This window comes from Poecilia mexicana, unplaced genomic scaffold (genome assembly GCF_051168715.1).
Source record: "Poecilia mexicana isolate PSO_F unplaced genomic scaffold, ASM5116871v1 scaffold_13, whole genome shotgun sequence".
NCBI classification, from domain to species: Eukaryota; Metazoa; Chordata; class Actinopteri; order Cyprinodontiformes; family Poeciliidae; genus Poecilia; species Poecilia mexicana.
Window position 1 is genome coordinate 12,544,260 of NW_028263382.1, and position 22,332 is coordinate 12,566,591.

The 22,332-nt window shown below is 36.6% G+C and overlaps 1 protein-coding gene across 3 annotated transcripts in view; it reads left to right on the plus strand.

Moving 5' to 3' along the window:
• Window positions 1-22,332, plus strand: part of LOC106930550 (alpha-2-macroglobulin-like) — a 38,190-nt gene that overhangs the window by 7,946 nt on the left and 7,912 nt on the right. Inside the window, exons 19-36 of one of the 3 annotated variants that reach the window (XM_088011690.1) lie at window positions 354-579; window positions 1,389-1,515; window positions 1,946-2,067; window positions 2,177-2,228; window positions 3,140-3,223; window positions 3,378-3,554; window positions 4,294-4,369; window positions 4,682-4,838; window positions 5,427-5,501; window positions 6,268-6,430; window positions 6,519-6,706; window positions 8,231-8,443; window positions 8,814-8,932; window positions 9,032-9,122; window positions 9,226-9,294; window positions 9,381-9,486; window positions 9,618-9,656; window positions 12,647-12,831. In XM_088011690.1, coding sequence (XP_087867816.1) covers window positions 354-579; window positions 1,389-1,515; window positions 1,946-2,067; window positions 2,177-2,228; window positions 3,140-3,223; window positions 3,378-3,554; window positions 4,294-4,369; window positions 4,682-4,838; window positions 5,427-5,501; window positions 6,268-6,430; window positions 6,519-6,706; window positions 8,231-8,443; window positions 8,814-8,932; window positions 9,032-9,122; window positions 9,226-9,294; window positions 9,381-9,486; window positions 9,618-9,656; window positions 12,647-12,651 — 2,089 coding nt within the window. In that variant the 3' untranslated portion in view covers window positions 12,652-12,831. Of the gene's footprint in view, window positions 1-353; window positions 580-1,388; window positions 1,516-1,945; window positions 2,068-2,176; window positions 2,229-3,139; window positions 3,224-3,377; window positions 3,555-4,293; window positions 4,370-4,681; window positions 4,839-5,426; window positions 5,502-6,267; window positions 6,431-6,518; window positions 6,707-8,230; window positions 8,444-8,813; window positions 8,933-9,031; window positions 9,123-9,225; window positions 9,295-9,380; window positions 9,487-9,617; window positions 9,657-9,725; window positions 13,781-13,921; window positions 14,103-14,278; window positions 14,436-14,548; window positions 14,602-15,248; window positions 15,270-15,507; window positions 15,674-15,747; window positions 15,833-15,950; window positions 16,063-16,376; window positions 16,495-16,602; window positions 16,713-16,795; window positions 16,964-17,606; window positions 17,826-18,216; window positions 18,281-18,406; window positions 18,553-21,260; window positions 21,411-21,548; window positions 21,624-21,763; window positions 21,867-22,014; window positions 22,181-22,332 lie in introns of those variants that run through there. The other 2 variants (XM_088011691.1, XM_088011689.1) reach the window with 2 other exon arrangements.

Sequence of the window (22,332 nt, forward strand, 5' to 3'; positions counted from 1 at the left end):
CTCTATTAATCCGTTAACAATGTTTATTATTATTATTATTATTATTATTATTATTATTATTATTATTATTATTATTATTATTTAAACCAGCTTTGCACTGAGAAGTAGCTTGTGTTATGAGGTTAGTAGAAGTACAATTCTACCAGGTGTTTGCTAATTTCTGATGGCTAGTCTTAAGGAGCAGAGTAGGGAGCTCACAGGAGAAGAATCATTATTTTTGTCTTATATGTGACAGGTTTTTCCTTAGAACCTGAGAATTATAGAGTAGATGATAGAAGCTGTGTATTATCCTTTATCACAATTAAGTGTGATCTAAAGCTTAACCCAATACATTTCTGTATCTGTTGATCCAGATCTTCTGGAACCAAGGATGTATCCCTCACTGTCCCAGACACCATCACCACCTGGGAGACGGAGACTTTCTGTTTGTCCCCTCAAGGTTTTGGTTTGGCTCCTCGTCAGAAGCTCACTGTCTTCCAGCCTTTCTTCCTGGAGCTCACCCTGCCCTACTCCATCATCCGGGGGGAGAACTTTGAGCTGAAGGCAACCGTCTTCAACTACCTGACTAAATGCATTATGGTGAGGGTTGATTTATATAGTATATGACGTCTTCTTAGTAATTCTACTGACAGTGTAAAGTTTAGCTGTGGTTAAAGATTTAGGGGTAATTTATTTCAAAAAAAAATTTTTTTAGTTTAATTTTTGTTGTTGTTGTTGTTGTTGTTGAGAATTCTGTCAGAAGATGTAAGTCTGAAACAAATGTTAGCCTGAAAGGAAAGTGTATTTGCAAAAGTATTTTAGACATTATTCATTGAAAAACCACATTTTGGCTGCTTCCGTAGTAGTCACGTAGGTGATGGGGTGAGATATGCTAGACAATTGTAAAATACTACTTCAATATGTCCAAGAAATCTGTGACAACCAGTTATAGTAGGTATGTTCTTTTCTTGATTATTTTGATGATGGCATTTGACAAAATGTAATGTCACTTGCTTCATAATAGGTTACCATATTATATCATTTTGCTGAAGAGCCCTTGAAACTGTCTTGTTGCTGACAGACCTGTTATTAGGGTTTTTAAGATGCAATGAAATGTTCTACTCACTCTGTACAGCTGCTTGTGGGGAGTTGTAAAAACATAACTATTACCTTTTAACGGTGAGATCTGGGAAAACACAAATTATACACTCACCTCTCATTTTAAAATGACAACAAAAAAAGCTGTTTTCATTTTTTTTACCAGCATAGAATGAGTAATATTTTAAAGCATAATCAAGACAAAGAAGGAAAAAACACCGGACAAGCGTTTATCATACCAAAGAAACAAAATGTAAAAGTGACAGATTTATCCACTGAGTCCTGAGCTTCAAACTTGTTTTCTTTAACAGATAAAAGTAAATGCAGCCCCGTCCTCAGATTACAGTCTCACCCCCCTCTCTGGGGACCAGTACACATCCTGTCTGTGTCCCAACAAGCGGAAAACCCTCAGTTGGACCATGAATCCCACAGTGTTAGGTGAGGACAAGGTTTTTATTCTTACAACTTTAAATATGAGTTATTATAGATCAGTGTTTCTCAAACCTGGTCCTCAGCGCCCCCCTGCTCTGCATGTTTTTTAGATGTGCCTCTATTCCAGAACAGCTTATTCAAATGATTGCATGACCATCAAGTGCTGCAAAAGCCAGTTAATCACCCAGAGATACAATTCAAATGTGTGGCAGAAGAGAAATACCTAAAACATGCAGGACAGGGGGACAGTGAGGACCAGGGTTGAGAAACACTGTTATAGAAGGTCGATAGACAGGTGTAATGTGTGTCTGTTCCCATTCGGAACCTCTGTTTAATCTGAGTAAATTCAAGAAAATCCACTTTAGCCTCAAAAATTTGATTCTTGACAAAGAGTACAGAATGTGAATAACTGATCTTAGTTGATGTGTTTTTTTAGGGGTTGTGAATGTGACTGTGACTGCTGAGGCAGTTCCTTCTCACTCTTCTTGCAACAACGAGATTGTGAGCGTTCCAGACAGAGGCCGCATCGATGTTGTAACCCGTCCTCTTATTGTAAAGGTTGGCCCAAACAAACTATGTTTAAAAAAAATCACCTAAATCATTGTTGACTTCCTAAAACATTGAAAACTAACACTTTAACTAACTTTAAGTTATACCTCTCTCCCAGGCTGAAGGAGTTGAGGAAGTAAAGACGCACAACTGGTTTCTTTGTCCAAAAGGTCAGACTGTCACAAAAGGATGTGAACATTTTTGCATTCATTTCAGATTGCTGTACATCTGCTATTTATTTCAATGGTGAAGGAAAATGTGCTGTCTTAAGTTCCTAACTTCCCTATTCCATACTGTACCCTAATCCACATATGTTAAACAATTTCATTGTTTTTATTGTGACACCAATTGATTATGTTCTGTTTCATTTTTGTTTTGAATGTATCCATTTAAATGTATATCTCTTTCTTTGTTTTGTTTTGTTTGTTTGTGTGCTTTTTAAGAGTGTGTCTAAAATCAATACCACGTGCACTGAACAAATTAAAAAGTGATGTTTGCTTATCGAAAGTAAACGGTATTTCTAAGAGTAACTGCAGACATTGTCTATAGGCATTGCCATGTTGAAATTCCAGCTTCTTTACTAGAACACTTTTACCTTGGGTCTGACATCAAGCCCAACTCTGAGTTCCATCTGCTGAGTTAACTGGAACGCAGGATTATTCACCTCGACATGCTGGATGCTTGAAAATTAAAGGTGAAACTGATGACATGTCCTAGTTTCTGATTAGTTTGGCTAATAATTGACTAATATGGAAACAAAGATAAAATTAAAGAGTGATGTTACATCAAAGGTAATATTCTACACCCTGACAGCAGAACATTGTGAATTCAACATCCTTGATCCAAATGCACAAAGACATGAAAGGACTTTATGTCACAAAATTCCTTTCATTTCTTCAACTTTAGATCTGCCTTACATCTAATACTGGAGCTTTCAATATTCCAGTATTAGTTGTATATCAATGATAAGATAAGAAACATTCATGATTCACTGACCAGGTCTATGATTACTTTGTTTTAAAACTGGCCTTCTGTTAAGGTTTATCACTCATAAATGATGATTTTTTTTGTGTAAACTCAGGAGAAGCTCTGACTGAGGAAGCAGAGATACAGCTGCCTCAAAATGTGATTGATGGATCGAGCCGTGTTGCTGTCTCTGTCCTGGGTAAACTGCTTTATTCACTAAACACACGTACTGCTGTTCTACCATAAGCACCTTTACATGTTTTTAAATCTGCTGTTTTATTTTTCACTCAGTTAAATACAGATATGTCATAGTCAGTCAAGTGAGGGAGCTTTGTTTGTATATTTTTGCACAGGTGACATTATGGGCCGTGCCCTGCAGAACCTGGATGGCCTGCTGCAGATGCCGTATGGATGTGGGGAGCAGAACATGGCCCTACTGGCTCCCAACATCTACATCCTTGAATATCTACAAAATTCACAGCAGCTAACCCCAGCTATTAAGGAAAAGGCGTTCAGCTTCTTAACCAGCGGTAAGTCGGTAAATGTCTTGTGTTATGGTGAGATGTGGACCAAGTATATTTTCCTTAAAAAAAATATAAAAAAAAAAAAAACATTCAAAAATGGTGCACAAGTACAAGTTGTATTTTACCAACCCTAAAATGTTTGCATATATGGTCAATGCTTCACTTCATTTGTCGGCTCAGTCTGCACCACTATGTCTTGCTGCATGTCATCTCTCATTTCTGGATATTAGTCTGCTCAGTCCAGCAGTAAATATTTCTAATAATATGACATGAAAAATTAACCACTTTCCAGAATTTGTCCAACACAGCCAGCAGTGGGCGTCTGCTCAACCCAAATGGAGCTCATGCCCCTGTGATCTCCAATCTCAAATCTATCCCATTACAGTAATACGAGTGAATCTGATGTTTTACTTTCTACCTTTTATTCACCTTTAGCCTTCTGTTAGCTGTCAAAAATTTACTTATAGCTGGATTATGTCCGACACCTCTGCTGATTCAAACCAATGAGATCTTTCTTTTACCTGCATATTCTAAATCTTAATATGAAATTGAACTGAGCACAGTTAACAAATATAAAATGAAATTCAAAACTTTGTACAAAATCCTAGTACTAAAAACCTTAAAGCAAAAAATGAAAAGGTACCTTTGTTTTCTGCTCAAATATACAGACATGTGAAACATTTAGTGAAATTAGAAGGTTGACGTCTTCATATTTTACATGTGTAAATTTGTTTCTGTTCTACAGGCTACCAGAGACAGCTGAACTACAAAGACAGTGAAGGTGCTTATAGCACATTTGGATCAGGACCAGGAAACACCTGGTGAGAACACCACGAACCAATCTGAACACACTCTGACATTAATCAAATCACGCCATTAACACGGAACAAGTCATTAAAGTGACACCTAAGGAAAGTGAGGAATCTCCTCCTGAGTATTTTATCAACATAAACATGCTCCTTAAATGAGGAATTTTTTTTTTACATTTCTTAATATTTTTTGTTAACTTGTGTATTCATTAATACTGTATAAATTCAGAAAAAATATATATTTTTTGTTTTATACCAATATTTCTAATCATGCCACCAGTTTTACTCAGTAAATACTACATTTCTTTTCTTCCTTTTTTGCAGGCTGACTGCTTTTGTTCTGAGATCGTTCTCCAAAGCTCAATCTTTTGTCTACATCGACCCAGAAATACTTGATCAGTCAAAGACTTGGTTGAAACAAAAGCAACGTGACACCGGCTGCTTTCAGCAGTCAGGAAAGCTCTTTAACAACAGAATGAAAGTATGTTAAAAGTCCAGGAACAATTAGCTGCAGACACAGTGACATGGAACAAGAACAGATTTCGAATGCTTAACCTTGTCCCAAAATGTTATGTTAAAGCTTTCAAAGGAGAAAGTGGCATGAGAAATGAACTGATAACCAAAAATGTTAGTAACTACTCACAACTTTTTCAGTTAAGTCCTTTAGATAAAAAGATTGAAAAATGTTTATTATTGTGATAGAATTCACAGTAATTTTAAGTTTTAATGCCTAGAACATACTGCTGATGAATATATCATCACAAAATTGGTGTCAGCTTTGTCAATAATGCAAATGAAGATTTGGGGTGCAATAGTTGTTGGATAATATAGTCCAGATGTTATGAACTTTCATGTTTCATGCTAAAGCGTAATTGTAAAAAAAAACATAATCAGAAAAGATCTAAATACTGAAACCAAAGTTAATTTTCCAAGCCAGATGTATGGAGCTGTTGCTTAAAAACATGCAGGCTCTGTAAAACTACCACATGACTTTGCTTACCTTTGAATGGTGACTATCCTGTGATAACATGTTATCACAGGATATCCTTGTGATATTTTATCTCCACAGGGTGGTGTATCTGATGAAGTTACATTAAGTGCTTACATAACTGCTGCTTTTTTGGAAATGAAAATGTCCTCCAATGTAAGTAAATTTGAAAAATTCTTTGCTCTTTTACTTTACATCTTGTACGTTTATGGATGTCAAATCCCGACCTGTGATTAAAAAAAAATCCTATAATTAAGATTTACCTATTTGATTATAAGTAGATAGTATTTTATTTTATTTGTAAAATTATCCTGATTAAAATTTAACCAAAATATGTTACAAGATAACATAGAAATGATTGAGATTGAAATTGCTGAGGATTTTTTTTTCCAATCCACATTGTGTCAGATTATACTAAAAGGTTCAAATAAAACATCAAGGTCAAATTTTAGCATACTTCTAACAGCTTTAGATTCAAACTAACATCATTATTCTGACTGGAAATAAGACTGAAGCGTCGTCTTAAATCAAATTTTTAAAAAAGTGTTAGTGTTTGACAGCAATTAAAAGAATAATTTTATTGTTTTAGGCTTTGGTACTTATTATTTAGAAAAAATTACTGACATGACAATGTTCTAAATTATAAAAGAAAACAGAAAAATTATTTCTTCTTCAAAGTCATAAAAGTGATTTCTGGTCAACAATTTCTGGGTGCATGGCCACTCATAATGTCCCAGGGATTAGTAATTTGATCACCATCTGATCTGTTGTCATTTTTACAAAACCAATGGTAATATTTATTTACATAGACGACTTATGTTTGTATGGTAATATATTGATGATATTTGAGCAATTTCGAGAATACTTGAGAAGAAAAGTGATAGCTGTGTTTATGGAGGACATTTATTTTGTTTTGTCAAAGGATCATGTGGTGAAACAGAGCCTGTCGTGCCTCAGAGAGTCCATCAATACCTTCAGCAACACCTACACTACAGCTCTGCTGGCGTACGTCTTCACTCTGGCTGGAGACATGGAAACAAGAAATCACCTCCTGCAGCACCTCGACTCAGTTGCCATCAAACATGGTAAGTCAGGTTTTTATTGGAAGCGAATTATCAATTAATTACAGTGAACAACTCTTCAATCATGTTGTTTGTGGATGTTTGGCTTTAGGAAGTTTCATCCACTGGTCTCAGACAGCAACAGAGACATCAGCCTCTCTGTCTGTGGAAATCAGCTCCTATGTGCTGCTGGCCAAACTCTTTTCCTCCCTCACCGCTGAAGACCTGGGTTACACTTCAGCAATTGTTCGGTGGCTGACAACTCAGCAAAACTATTATGGAGGATTCTCCTCCACTCAGGTATTGTAAGGTCAACACTGCTTTACCTCAAACTGTAAGGATTTACATGTTCCAAAGATAATGAGATTCTTACTCTGGGAAAACAGAACATGTAGAATGTGTCATTATCCAAATTATTGGTTTTTGGATATTTTCCAAGCGACCTAGTACTTCCAGCGGCCCAAAACATATAGTCTTTTATCACAGTATCTATTCAGAGTCGCTATAAAGGTTTATTTATGAGGTGCATCTTTTTTCATCTTGCATGAGCAGAATAAGCAAATTGTAACTAATTTGGTTCTTTTTCACCAGGTTCTTGGTTGTATTTATTGTCTCGTGCTGAGCATTAAAGGTGGAAGAATTGATCAAAAATATCAAGGATACTGTGTTAGTATCAATTTTGGATCAATACTTTAGTTTCAGTATCTGTCTTGGTGTTATACAATTGTATTTTCTTTTTGTATTGTAGTGTCTCAAAAATATTTTATTTTGATTTGCTTTCAAATTATTATTTGACTTCATTTACTTTGGAAAAGAGGCTCTTTTTTATTTTCCTGTTTATCATGTTACTATGTTAAAGTATTTTGTAGGCAGTTATAAAATTTGTTCAAATTTGATCCTAGGTTTTATCAAAATATTCCAAGACAAACAGAAAAACACCTGAAGGTGTTGATATATAAAACATGAATGACAAAATGTATTGGTATCTATGTAATTAACACAGGCCCTGTATTTGGTTGGTTTGGAGTCTATACCAAATTACCCAGTATTGCACCTCTCCCTCATAGATTTTTTCTTCTTTTATTAATTTCACATCTTCTTCTTCAGACAAAAAGAAACTAACACAATAAAGAGAGCAAGGATGCCATTTATTGACAACACAGTCCCAAAAGTTAAGAAAAATTTAAATAGTGGGCTGTTTATTATATCGTAATACTAAATCCTACTTCTCTGTTGTTATGGACTTTTTCCTATTCAATGACAGGGAAAATTTATTCAAATAGGACAGTCAAAAATTTTGACAGAAGATGCATCTTTGCCATTGTACTAATTTATTCAAGAAGCTGGGGCAGCATCCTGAAGACTCTCAGAGACGGAGACAGAGCTTGCACAATACAGACATGCTTTTTATATCTTTGTTAGCATGAAACACACTTTTGCTTCCTCTTTATACAACATCAGCAACATATAAAGGGAGAAAACACATTTCACAACTGTCTACTTTCACATCCTGATTTAAAATAAACAGACAAGATCCCTTCTTAATAAGTAAGTCAAAGTAGAAAGGTCAAGATTAGAGTTTTTCCACAACACGTAACTTTGCTGAGTTCTAATTTTCTGCCCAGTGTTGGATGAGCAAGACTGGTAGATCAGTGACATGTGACAACAATAAGATTTAAGCTAAGCAAAAATGTTGCATTTGGAAAGGCCTCTAAAGACGGTATTTTACATATGGCCTATAAAAACTACTTGATAATATCAGAACTCATGTGCTTCTGAGCCAACACCTGATTGTACTGTCATCTTGTACGTTGTGTGTTGTAGGACACGGTGGTGGCTCTTCAGGCTCTGTCCCTCTACTCCAGTCTGGTGTTCAGCCCTGAAGGTTCCAGCAAAGTGACAGTTCAGACTCCCGACGGTCAACTGATGTTTGATGTGAACCCACACAACAAACTGCTGTACCAGGAGAAGATGCTGCAGAATGTAACAGGAAAGTACAGCCTGGAGGTGACGGGGACTGCATGTGCCTCATTACAGGTCAGTCACAGCATCCTCATTATGAAGGAAAGTTATATTGTTTTCACTAAAATCAAGATAAGTAATTTTTAATTCAGTTCAATTGATTTACAACAAATTGCACCTATAGGTACATTGAGATTAAAATGTTTCTATCTAAGGAAGCATTGAGTCATTGACTTGCAGCATTCCCTCATACCAAGCATCTTTAAATTTAAAATATTGTTGTAAAATTTTAAATGTGTGGGCAATGAAGCCAAAACTGTCACAATTAACAAGTAAATATGGCTCATAGATCATATTTCTGTCTCTGAAAAGTCTGGAAAATTTAAAATGTGCAACAGTTTACTTTGTAATGATTAATAAGCTCTCTTCTGCAAATGTTGTTCAGATTTCTCAACACTACAACATCCCACCTCCTCCTAATGCCACCACAATGAATGTGGAGGTTTTACCAGAGTACAACTCGTCTCACAGACCCCACAAAGTCACCCTGAGGCTTGTGTCCCAGTAGGTCATAAAAACCAGAAACAGAGCATCAATCAGATCTTGTGGCTGCATAGCGGACATTTCTACACTTTCAAAGACATATTTATTGTTGTGTTCCAGGTACAATGGAGAAGCTGCCAGTACTAACATGGTGATCCTGGATATCGCCTTTCTCTCAGGATTTATCCCTGACCCTCAGTCTTTGAAGAATGTGAGTTAAAGCAGTGACTTTAACCTAAACCTGTTGTTGATAGAATACCTGACCTGAGTTCACAGTGATAATAATAAGGCTGCTGAATGTTTTCTCCTCACAGCTTGAAGGAGCTCAGCTGGTAGATCGGGTTGAACACAAGGAGGGCCATGTTGTGGTGTACTTACCAGAGGTGAGACCAGTCAGCAGCTCAGAACAAGACGTGATGACAGATGAATTGGTCGCTGAGTTAAATTTCTGTTTTGGTCTTGATTTTAGCTTACAAAGGGGGCACCAGTGAACCACAGCTTGGTTCTCCTACAGCAGATCCCTGTCCAGAACCTCAAACCAGCAGTGATCGCCCTCTATGACTACTACCAGCCCAGTAATTCCTCTTACAGAAAACACATTACACACTTAAGAGAAATGAAAACATATTTACTATATATATATATATATATATATATATATATATATATATATATATATATATATATATATATCTTTCCCTTGTAGCTGACCGTGCTGAGAGGGAATACATTGTGGCTAATCAAGGTAAGAAGTGCACCATGTCTATTAAGCAACCCATAATCAATAACTTTGAAGTTTTATTGTTACTGAAAGGCACTTAGTCACAGCGCAGTGTTGTGTTCAAGACCACCTAACCCGAGACCAAGACAAGACCAAGACCAGAGTGTATCGAGACCGAGACAAGACCAAGACTTTTAGGGTCCGAGACCAAGTCAAGACCAAGACCGAGGAAAGTCGAGACCGAGTCAAGACCAAGACCAGCACCGCGCTCTACATGATATGATAAAATGTGAAATATGATCAAAATTGCTTCTCAAAATAATCTGAAAGATCCATATTCCCATAAAAACAACTAGATATTAAATACTTAATACATTTTACCAATATTAAATATTCCATTTCTGTGTTACAATGTGTGATGGTCTCGTGCCATCCCTAAAAACATAACACCCTGGACATTTGCCCATATTGCTCATGTAAGAAACCACCACCACTGTTGCACCATTAAACATAGCAATTGAGGAAATGCCCTGACGGTAAATAACGCTCAACTATGAACACTGACCAAGGAGCAACAAGCAAGAAGTAACCAAACAGAAGGTGCTCATCGTGACTGTTTTCACTCTCTATCCCAGTACATGAAGCCAGGTAGTCTGACACCATGGCAGACATTACAGCTGCCACTTTGAACAAAAACAATCAAAGAGCAATGTGCATGCTCTGCGTGCTCTTTCATTCTTGTGTTTTAGTTATTTGTTAATTTAAATATCAACGTACATAATTAAATTAAATAATGATGCAGTGTACACAGAGCATTACTAGAACAAAAAACGGGTTTAACACGAACTCACGGTGTTCTGTCAGATCAGCATACGTTGTCAGATAGTGGTATGCTTAGCTCAGACATGCATACGCTGTCATTACCATATGATTTTATTTAATCAGCAACATAGAATCATGACGTAGATCATCATACACTTGGTTATTAACAGTTGTATGACATCCAGCTATAGCCAGACCTGCTTTAAACACACTTTGAAACCATGACAACACATGTATATCTATCTAGTTATCATATTATGTCATATTATAAACAATTTAATGACTTATTTTCGTCATAACTTGTTGCGAATGCTGAACTGACAACTCCACTGACGGTCAGACTTAAGGCGCATGTGCTGGCATGGTACTCACTGCATGTATGCCAGCAACATAGAATCATGATGTAGATCGTCATACACTTTATTAACAATTGTATGGCATCCTGACTTAGAGGTTAAGTGAGTTTTACATGGGCGTGCGTTGTAGCTGACTCCAGCTGCAGCCAGACCTGCTTTAAATACACTTTGAAACCATGACAACACATGTATATCTATATAGTTATCATTGAAAACAATTTAATGACTTATTTTCGTCATAACTTGCTGCATATGGTGAACTGACAACTCCTCTGACGATCGGACTTCTTAATGCGCAGGCATGGTACTCACTGCATGTATGGTAATCTGATAGAACAACGGCTCTCAGAGAGTGACACTCCAGTCCTATCTAATAAGTAAAGAGCCGTGGAGAAGAATCGACTGTTTCTGAATGTCACATCACTATATTGCAGACTTTTGGACATAGCGTTGTCCCATATATGCGACAAGTCAGTCAACACCTCCGCACAATAATTCAGGCAGTGAGTGACTTTTTTTCATCACAAATTCTTATGTGTCTCTGTACAGCTAGCTTTGCTAACATCACGTTAGCGGAGCTTACCTTCTTTGAGCTTCTTTTCTAAGTGACGAAAAAAGTTAGACGTTGTTCCCACCGTCTGTGAAAGCGAAGCGCTGCTGAGTTAGCTGTGGCTATCGGATTTCTTACTATTTATGCAGCGCTATTATATTACTGACGATTAGACAAACATTTTCTGCTGCTGAGAGGAAACCACTGCGCATGTCCTGGAGCGCCGCGCGCGAGTGGAAGGTGGGGAGGGGGAGGGGAGCGGAGGAGGGAGGGGGGAGTAACAGAAACAGTAGTCGCCTGGATTTTAATCGGTGCGTTTTGCATCCACTGAAAAGAAAGATGTTAACAAATAAACAGGACAGTATGCTGTACGTTTAGTGATATTTTCACAGTTGCGGTCTCGACTGGTCTTGAAATAAAATGCCGAGTCCTCAGAGCCCGAGACCGAGACAAGACCGAGACCAAATGCGGTCGAGTCCGAGACGAGACCGAGACTATCAGAAAACGGTCTTAAGACCGGACTCGAGACCAAGACCGATCTCGAGTACCACAACACTGTCACAGCGTTATGCTTAGTCATATTGAGACTGGAAAGTCACCTGTGGGTACAATAAAAGATGCATGTATTATTACAGAAAATAAAACGTTAGGGCATCAATAGTCTTGTCAATACAGGTCACCTAACTCCTGCCCAATGAGGTTGGAGAAATACTTATAATATATAGTTTTTCTTTTTATTAATGAACATCAAATAAACTGTTTTAAAATATAAGAGCTTAAGATACTATTCAGGTTGGTGTAACATTCTGACAGTATAATAAACTTTAGTAAAAGTAGTACAGTCCTACAGTGTTAACGTAATATCTTAAAATAAGATTTGATAAGATTTTATATTTTTTTCAACCAGATGTTAGCTTTTCAACTTAATTTTTAACAGAGTTACCTGATGAGTCTGATCAGTGACATAATAAAATGCATAATATTTTCCAGGCTGAGCGTATTCTGGTCACTGGACACTCTGGCACCTTATTAAAAGGACTTTACAGTGTAGGAATAGCGTGATGCAAGTTTTGGAACCATAACTTTTTAAAACCATGATTCTTTACCTTGATGCTGGTAACCAGCTTCTGCTTGTTGTTTTCTGAGGTGTTAGATTCAGAATCTTTGGCAATTTTCTTGAGTTAAATTTGTTTAGGATTTTTCTAAATTTTGAAGGTTAATTTAAAGGGCTCTAATTAGTATTGGTGGTGATGTAATAATATATTCTAATACTTGTTCTTTTTCAGCTTGAGGACTGATCCTAAGCCTACAGGCATCAGTGATACCAGATTTTCTTCACATTATTTTTTAAATGTTTTTTGATATACTACACAGCTAAAAATATTTTTTCTGTTTGTTTATTGTATTTTTCATGTTCATATGCAACTAAATCATAATGGATAATATATTAAAGTAAAATGAAACCTGAAAATGTTTCTCAGTGCTATGACTGTGCTATTGTGTCATATGGGACAAAGCTGTGTGAAATACTTCAGAAAAGCTTTAGAGGTCAATAACTTTACATTTTGTTTTTGACATTCAGTAGAAAGATGCAACATTTTTTATTGTAATATTTTAGCAAATAAGGTATGTGTATTATTTAAAACAAAACTTTTTAAATTTCTTAATTACATAGTTATTTTTAAAAAATTTTGTTATAAGGAAACTTATTCATAATTTATCATAGCTATTTTGCTTAAATTATAGAGTAATTTGCCTTCAAATATTAAACAGACATTCAATTTATTACATGCTATTATTACATGGAAATAGCAGAACATAAAACCATATGAGACTAAATTAAAAACAAGTTGACACTGGGTGAGTATTTGATAGCCGTTTTCTGTCTCATGAGAGACCTAACTAACATGACCTTGACTTTTACCCAGTAAATACAGGGGGGAAAGTGTTTACTGGAAGATAGTTTGTTGTCTTACAAACTTTATTTTGCTTCAGTTTCACAAAAAAAATTTTTTATTTTTTTTCCTGCAACACAAGAGTAAAAGACATTACAACGTTAACTCTGTAAATCTTCATACGTCACTGGTGAAATTCATAAAATCCTGATGAGCTGGCCTCCGCTGCAAGGATACAACAATGTTGAAAGTCTGTTATCTCATGTTTAGTTTGGGGATTAAGGCAAGTATCTATTTGCAAAAAGAAAAAAAAATACAATTGTAAATGCTTTATTTCCTTTAACTCAAACACATGATGAGTGGGAGGTTTGTACTGTGTAAGTGAAGGTGGGATGCAGTCCTTGTTATTTGCAGCTCTTTACTCAGAGGATCCTGCCAGTCAGTCATGGGTCATTCTAGGAACCAGATGTCGACATGGACACTGTGTCTCTACTTATACATGATTGGAGCTGCAATGACCAAACCGTAAGTTTACAAAAATGTCTGGAAGTACTGTATTTACCAGAATTTGTTTTTCAATGTATGGAGTGAATTCAGGTCTGTGAATTTGTCCCATAAGAGTTCAGACCAGTCAGATAACAGCTGTCTGTGTGAATCTGTTTGTAGATATTACATGGTGACCATTCCTGCTGTCCTTGAAGCTGGAGCTCAGACCAAATTCTGTGCCAGTCTCCTTGAGCCCAATGAGACTCTGACCATGACCGTCACTTTGAAGTCAGGAGAAAAACATATGACTCTTTACGAGAAGACGTCTAGTGAGGAGTTTCATGAATGCATCCAGTTCCAGGTCGACTTTTAAGATGGTTTTGAATCTACTTGACCTTTAATGAAATAGTTTTGAATGCAGTTTTACAGATGTGAACTTTATTAACAAACTGCAGAAATATATCCATGGTTCATGGTTTCACAGATGTTGTTTTGTTTTGTTTTCTTTGTTATATTACAATTGTTGATTTATTTTAGGTTCCTTTAGTAAAAAATGAAGAGGTTCAGAAATTGGAGGTGCAGGTACGAGGAAACACATTTTACTCAGAAGAAGTCAGGAAAGTCCTAATCAAAGCCTACCAACCCATGACCTTCATCCAAACAGACAAACCGATCTACCTCCCTGGACAGACAGGTAATGGGGAACTCCTCTAAAATAAAAACTCTGTTAGATGGATTTGCTTTTTGATTTTGTTATAAATGAGACAATCAGCTGCTAATAGGTGAAATCTTCATGTACTCTCTCAGTACGTTTCAGAGTGGTCACAATGGACACAAAGTTTAGACCAGCCAGCCAACTGGTGAGTTCTCCTTTTTATTTTTAAACTGATATCATTGGGGCTGAATACTTTGTAAATATATAATTTATACTGACATTTGGAGCAGAACACAAGATTGACCATGAAAAATCATTACTAAATAGAGTGCATATTATCTTTAACCAAACAAATCAAATCAATTGTGCAAACAATGCCTGTGAAGCAAATTTGTTTATACTTTAACATTTTGTTGCTGATGCTGTGACAACTCAAATCTTGTAAGCTTAAAAAGTTGAAGAGCAATGAAACATAGATTGTCGCTAAATCAATTAGGCTTTTAAACCATTGGCTGGATTAATTTACTTTGATTGTGTTTGGTTGTGTTTTATAATTGGGATCAAATTAGGAAATATTTAATAGAATTTCCATCTCTCTATATGATTCACTTAATCTGATTTTATATTTCTGATGCATACTGAACCTGTGGATCTTGTGAAGAGCTTTAAGGTGGCATCATCATAAACATCTTGTTAAAGTGAATTAAATTATTATCACAAACTATTCATATCAATCCAGTAAATTTTACTTTAGAAACCTGTAGAAAATCTGTTTTTTTTCTAGAACACCATTATTTTTAATGACCCCAAAAATCTATTAAAAGATTACATTTTTCCTTTTTTATCCAACAGTATACCATCATCAAACTTGAGGTAAGAAATCTAAATTGTCTTAAACTCATAGTCTAGTTTTTATATTTAATGGAAGATCACAAGATTATACTTTAAGATTATACTCACTGAATGAAGGCAGCACTTTATTCAGTGAGCAGTGAAAGTGAGCCATTGGTTTCCATTAATGGAAATATTAATTTTGTTCCAATTTCATATGATTTTAAACTTATTGAACATATGGCCCAGTTTTTATTTTTTTATTTCTTTTCTTCAACAGGATCCCAACAACAACAGGATTGGACAATGGCTCAATGAAACATCCAACAGCAAAATACTGCAGCTCTCCTACCCCTTAAACTCTGAGGCCCAGGAAGGATCCTACAAAATCATTGTGTCAGCAGGAGAAAATAAAATACAGCACAACTTTAATGTGGAGAAGTATGGTAAGTTTTCTAGTCAATTCCAGAGAGATCTGTCCATTTTGGATTAGATGTAAATGTCTTGTATTTTTCTCTAGTTCTGCCCAAATTTGATGTAACAATAAATGTAAAAGAAGAAGTTAGTGTTGGGCAAGAAGGAATTGAAGCTAAAGTGTGTGGAAAGTAAGTATGCATTGATCCCTGACTAATGTTTTATAGAGACGGAATCCAAATCTTAAAATGAAATTATCTGAAATGATTCTTCTGGGGATGACTTTTTAATCTGTTCTAATTTAACTAGGTACACATATGGACAGCCTGTGCCAGGAAGTGTTACTGTGAAAATGTGCCGACCTTTTGTTGATTACAAGAGTCGGAGGAGAGAAACTCCTTGTGACATTCAGACACAGAAGGTATGGCTGATTATAGGTTTTTGTTCTTGTTACTCAAACTTACTACTAAAGTCCTGTTAGGTCAGTAATTATTTTCGAATGCCTTGCATACAGTAATTTACAATCACTGATTAATAAAATCAGAAAGGAACTACAACCGTGTTTTGTCTTTATCTTGGTTTTCTACAAAGAACCTTCAGTTTTTTGCTTGTATCTGTTTCTACCATTTGCTGGCTTTTAGAAATCATGAGGAAAAAGTCATTTCTCCTGATAAATGTTCATATCATCAAGTCATGTTTTAAAATATATGATGATCTTTTGTTTTTTTCTTATAGGCAGACAAAACAGGATGTAGTACTTTTGAATTCCAAATGTCAATTTTCACAAGAGGCGGTCAACGAAGATTAGAACATAAACTTGATGTCACTGCCACAGTGGAAGAGGAAGGAACAGGTAAGTCTTATTTGCACAGTGCCTTTATTCTCATTGAAGAGTTTGTATCCGTGATGATATTATTATGCAAGGCATGACTGTTATTACATGGGAGCTTTTCATATTTAGGTACATCACTCTCACAAGTGAAGCAAATTCAAATCTCATATGTTATTGGAAAACTGTCTTTTGTTGATGTTCCAAATGTTTATGATCAAGGCTCAGTGGTGGAGGGAAAGGTAAGAGTAACACTGTGATTTCTTTGTTTTTTGGCACCTAATTAAAGCACAGCTTAAGTGACACAGTATTGTACTTTCAACAGGTCAAAGCTGTTCACTACAATGACACACCCATGTCACACCAGTCTTTGTACCTGTTTAAAGGTTATAATTGGCCTCCACGCGTTCTTCAGAAACTGACAACTGACGTCCATGGTTTTGCCTCATTCTCGCTCAGAACTTATGCATTGAGACGAGATATTTTTCTTCGTGTAAGTAAATCACAGCTGTAGACTTAACTCAGTGTGTCATATGTTGACATATTTAAATAAATGGACCAAAAGGCTCCATTCTGTGTAGCCTGGTAAAAACCAGCCCATTTGCACTACACTTTGATTCATACAGTGGGTCCAGGCTCTCTGCTGTTGAGAAACCATTGCTTCCTGGAGGCAAGGCTTGTGTTGAGGTTTTAAACGTTACCCAATTGCTAAAGTTGTCCCATAATGTATGTAATGTGCCAATTCTATGCAAAGAACCTAATCAGAAACTGCCTATGGTGCAAACAATCATCCTCATCCGATCTGAACCAGGTGGCTGCTAATGTTAATTTAATATCTGACTGAATGCTCAAACGTACAACTTCCTTCTCTTCCTCTGCTAAAACTACACTCAATTCTAAAACAGCACAGAAATTCAACAATATTGTTCACAACTACTACTTCTGTTTGGCCCGGTCACAAATCGACCGGAGACAATCCGAGTCAAGGAGAGAGTCAAAGAAGCAGCAATGTTTTTCGAGCGGAGTTGAACAGGAAGCAAATGGCCAGGCTACAGATTGTGTGATCTGAACAAAAGAAACTAGAATAAATGAAATCTTACTTAATCAGCTCTTTGTAATTTTTTTTCTTTTAACAGGTTAGCCCCTTACCATCACTATCCTACTCTACATATAAAGTTCCTCATATTGAGATAGCATCTCACACTATTAGAAAGTCTCAACCTCCATCTGTTAAAACAACCAGCTCCCTGAATATAAAAAGCAAGACAATACTTCCCTGTGACAAAGAAACAGAGATCTTTATTGAGTACACTTTGGTGCAGGAATCTCCAGGCTCTGTGGATTTCATTTACCTGGTGAGTCGTATCACAAAATAAAACACAGATTGTTACTGTTTTCAGAAGAAGAAATCACACATACAGAGTTGTATGCTTAGCGACTAAGTCAAGGTTTAGAAATTAGCCAGTAGAGAAATTGTGCTTAAACCATCCATTAGAAGTGATAAATTAAAAATGACCTGTATAATGTGTCACAATACAAATATGTTAATGATAAATAAAACATTAATATTCTAGATTATTGATCAGATCAGAATTTAAAACACACCCATAGTAGTAACTAAAAAAGTGAAAGACATTTCATTGCAACAACTAGGGCACAATGAATGGTTAGATGGATAGATCTACAATCAGTTAGTGAGGAAATACAGTAAAAAAGTTTTTTTTTTTTTTTTCTATAACTTCACAGGTTTTATCCAGAGGAGCTATTGCCAGTCAAGGACGAATACTGGTTGAGGTGGAAAATAAATCAGGTGAATAAATGGAATATCAACCTTACCAAGTTTTAGATTTGTACAGCCAAGAAATACTTGATGGTATTATAAATATTCAGTTTCAATGACAACAATTCAAGGATAACATTTGGACTGATTTTTCAGTGAATGAAGGTGAGGTGTCCTTTAAACTCAACGTGTCTCCAGACTTGGCTCCAGAAGTCCAGATTATAGTTTACGCTGTCCTACCCAGCAAGAAGGTGATCAGTCAAAGTACTGACTTCTCCACTGAGAAATGCTTTAACCATAAGGTAAGTATGGATTTAGATGAATCTGTGAAAAGACTCATAGATTTATGACGATACCAAAGATGTCTGATGGAGAACTCTCTTGGTGATCCGTTTAGTTTGGCTTGAAACAAGTCACTATATGTTGTATCAACATAACGATAATGTGAATTTCATTATAAATCACAAATTTATAAACGACCACAAGGTTACATGTATTTATGTATGTATACATTACAAGTGCATATGTACATATAGGAGAGTGTGTATATGTATATATGTGTGTGTTTTTATTTTCTTGATTTTGAAGCTCCTTAGCAGTGTTGTGTTCAAGACCACCTAACCCGAGACCAAGACAAGACCAAGACCAGAGTGTATCGAGACCGAGACAAGACCAAGACTTTTAGGGTCCGAGACCAAGTCAAGACCAAGACCGAGGAAAGTCGAGACCGAGTCAAGACCAAGACCAGCACCGCGCTCTACATGATATGATAAAATGTGAAATATGATCAAAATTGCTTCTCAAAATAATCTGAAAGATCCATATTCCCATAAAAACAACTAGATATTAAATACTTAATACATTTTACCAATATTAAATATTCCATTTCTGTGTTACAATGTGTGATGGTCTCGTGCCATCCCTAAAAACATAACACCCTGGACATTTGCCCATATTGCTCATGTAAGAAACCACCACCACTGTTGCACCATTAAACATAGCAATTGAGGAAATGCCCTGACGGTAAATAACGCTCAACTATGAACACTGACCAAGGAGCAACAAGCAAGAAGTAACCAAACAGAAGGTGCTCATCGTGACTGTTTTCACTCTCTATCCCAGTACATGAAGCCAGGTAGTCTGACACCATGGCAGACATTACAGCTGCCACTTTGAACAAAAACAATCAAAGAGCAATGTGCATGCTCTGCGTGCTCTTTCATTCTTGTGTTTTAGTTATTTGTTAATTTAAATATCAACGTACATAATTAAATTAAATAATGATGCAGTGTACACAGAGCATTACTAGAACAAAAAACGGGTTTAACACGAACTCACGGTGTTCTGTCAGATCAGCATACGTTGTCAGATAGTGGTATGCTTAGCTCAGACATGCATACGCTGTCATTACCATATGATTTTATTTAATCAGCAACATAGAATCATGACGTAGATCATCATACACTTGGTTATTAACAGTTGTATGACATCCAGCTATAGCCAGACCTGCTTTAAACACACTTTGAAACCATGACAACACATGTATATCTATCTAGTTATCATATTATGTCATATTATAAACAATTTAATGACTTATTTTCGTCATAACTTGTTGCGAATGCTGAACTGACAACTCCACTGACGGTCAGACTTAAGGCGCATGTGCTGGCATGGTACTCACTGCATGTATGCCAGCAACATAGAATCATGATGTAGATCGTCATACACTTTATTAACAATTGTATGGCATCCTGACTTAGAGGTTAAGTGAGTTTTACATGGGCGTGCGTTGTAGCTGACTCCAGCTGCAGCCAGACCTGCTTTAAATACACTTTGAAACCATGACAACACATGTATATCTATATAGTTATCATTGAAAACAATTTAATGACTTATTTTCGTCATAACTTGCTGCATATGGTGAACTGACAACTCCTCTGACGATCGGACTTCTTAATGCGCAGGCATGGTACTCACTGCATGTATGGTAATCTGATAGAACAACGGCTCTCAGAGAGTGACACTCCAGTCCTATCTAATAAGTAAAGAGCCGTGGAGAAGAATCGAAGTCCTGTTTCTGAATGTCACATCACTATATTGCAGACTTTTGGACATAGCGTTGTCCCATATATGCGACAAGTCAGTCAACACCTCCGCACAATAATTCAGGCAGTGAGTGACTTTTTTTCATCACAAATTCTTATGTGTCTCTGTACAGCTAGCTTTGCTAACATCACGTTAGCGGAGCTTACCTTCTTTGAGCTTCTTTTCTAAGTGACGAAAAAAGTTAGACGTTGTTCCCACCGTCTGTGAAAGCGAAGCGCTGCTGAGTTAGCTGTGGCTATCGGATTTCTTACTATTTATGCAGCGCTATTATATTACTGACGATTAGACAAACATTTTCTGCTGCTGAGAGGAAACCACTGCGCATGTCCTGGAGCGCCGCGCGCGAGTGGAAGGTGGGGAGGGGGAGGGGAGCGGAGGAGGGAGGGGGGAGTAACAGAAACAGTAGTCGCCTGGATTTTAATCGGTGCGTTTTGCATCCACTGAAAAGAAAGATGTTAACAAATAAACAGGACAGTATGCTGTACGTTTAGTGATATTTTCACAGTTGCGGTCTCGACTGGTCTTGAAATAAAATGCCGAGTCCTCAGAGCCCGAGACCGAGACAAGACCGAGACCAAATGCGGTCGAGTCCGAGACGAGACCGAGACTATCAGAAAACGGTCTTAAGACCGGACTCGAGACCAAGACCGATCTCGAGTACCACAACACTGCTCCTTAGTCATGTCAAACTATTTATGTCATCATGTTTTCTTCTATTTGTTTCAAATATTTGCATAAGAGAGGGAGCACATAAGGAGAGACTGGAGAGAGAAAATTATTAAATATAATAAGAACAAATGACTGTGATGACTTTTGGTATCTTCCAATTAAAAATAAAATATCTTAATTAAAAATAAAATATCTTAATTAAAAACACAACAGCCATTGTTCTGCTCGTTCTCAGGTCTCTCTGGAGTTTTCTTCATCATCAGCTGTTCCAGGAGAGGAGACCAACCTGCAGCTGACGGCTCAGCCTGACTCTCTATGCGGTGTCAGTGCCATCGATCAGAGTGTCCTCATCAAGGAGCCTGGAAAGACTCTGGATGCAGAGAAGGTAACTCCTAAATATTAGGAGGTTTTTTCTTCCATCTTTCAGATGAAAGGGAATGCTTTAAATGTATTTTTCCATATTGAAACTGCTCAGCGAACATCTGTTTCTAGATTATTACTTTGAAACGTGTTTCTTTTTCAGATATTTAATTTGCTGCCTGTCAGAAAAGTATCAGAAATACCATCTGAGGTTGTTGAACCTATGGATTGTTTACCCGTGAGTCCAAAGAGAAAATATTCTTCTTTGTGAACTTTTATGTTCTAAGGAACTATTGATGTCCCGGTGTTGCTTAAAACTGAACAACCCATTTCACATGAAGGCTTTGTTAACTCACCTTTTCATGCTGTGTGTGACAGGATATGAAGACATTGGGACTGAAGATGGCAACAAACATGTTTACCGGATTGTTACAATGTTCTAAAATTGTGGCTTCTGAGTTAACTGTGTATCATGACTATGGTATGCATACATGGCAACTTTATTGTCTGTTAATAGTGACATGACAGATATTTGCAAAAAGTAATTCTGTCATTATTGCATTCTGGTCTTGTTTAATCTCCTTTTTCTTTTCTTTCTTTGTTCTTCTTTTCATTCAATAAACCTGTAGATCTTGTGTTAGTTACGAAAGATTCTGGACCCCTAAATAGCAAGTTCGTAGTAAAAGACCTACAAGTTGGAGACTTTGAAGGTGAAGCAGAAGAGATCTTAGAACCCATAAAGACAGTTCGCACCTTTTTTCCTGAATCTTGGATATGGGACTTGGTGGAAACTGGGTAAGCCAGAGGGATCATTAGATCCTAAAAACAAAAAATTGTATTTAGCTACTTTTATTCTATGCAGGTATAATTTATTTTTATGTATTTTTTTTTTATCTATGTGCACTTTTAGGCTCTGAACAAAATGTCCTGTTATCAGTATGTCTTTA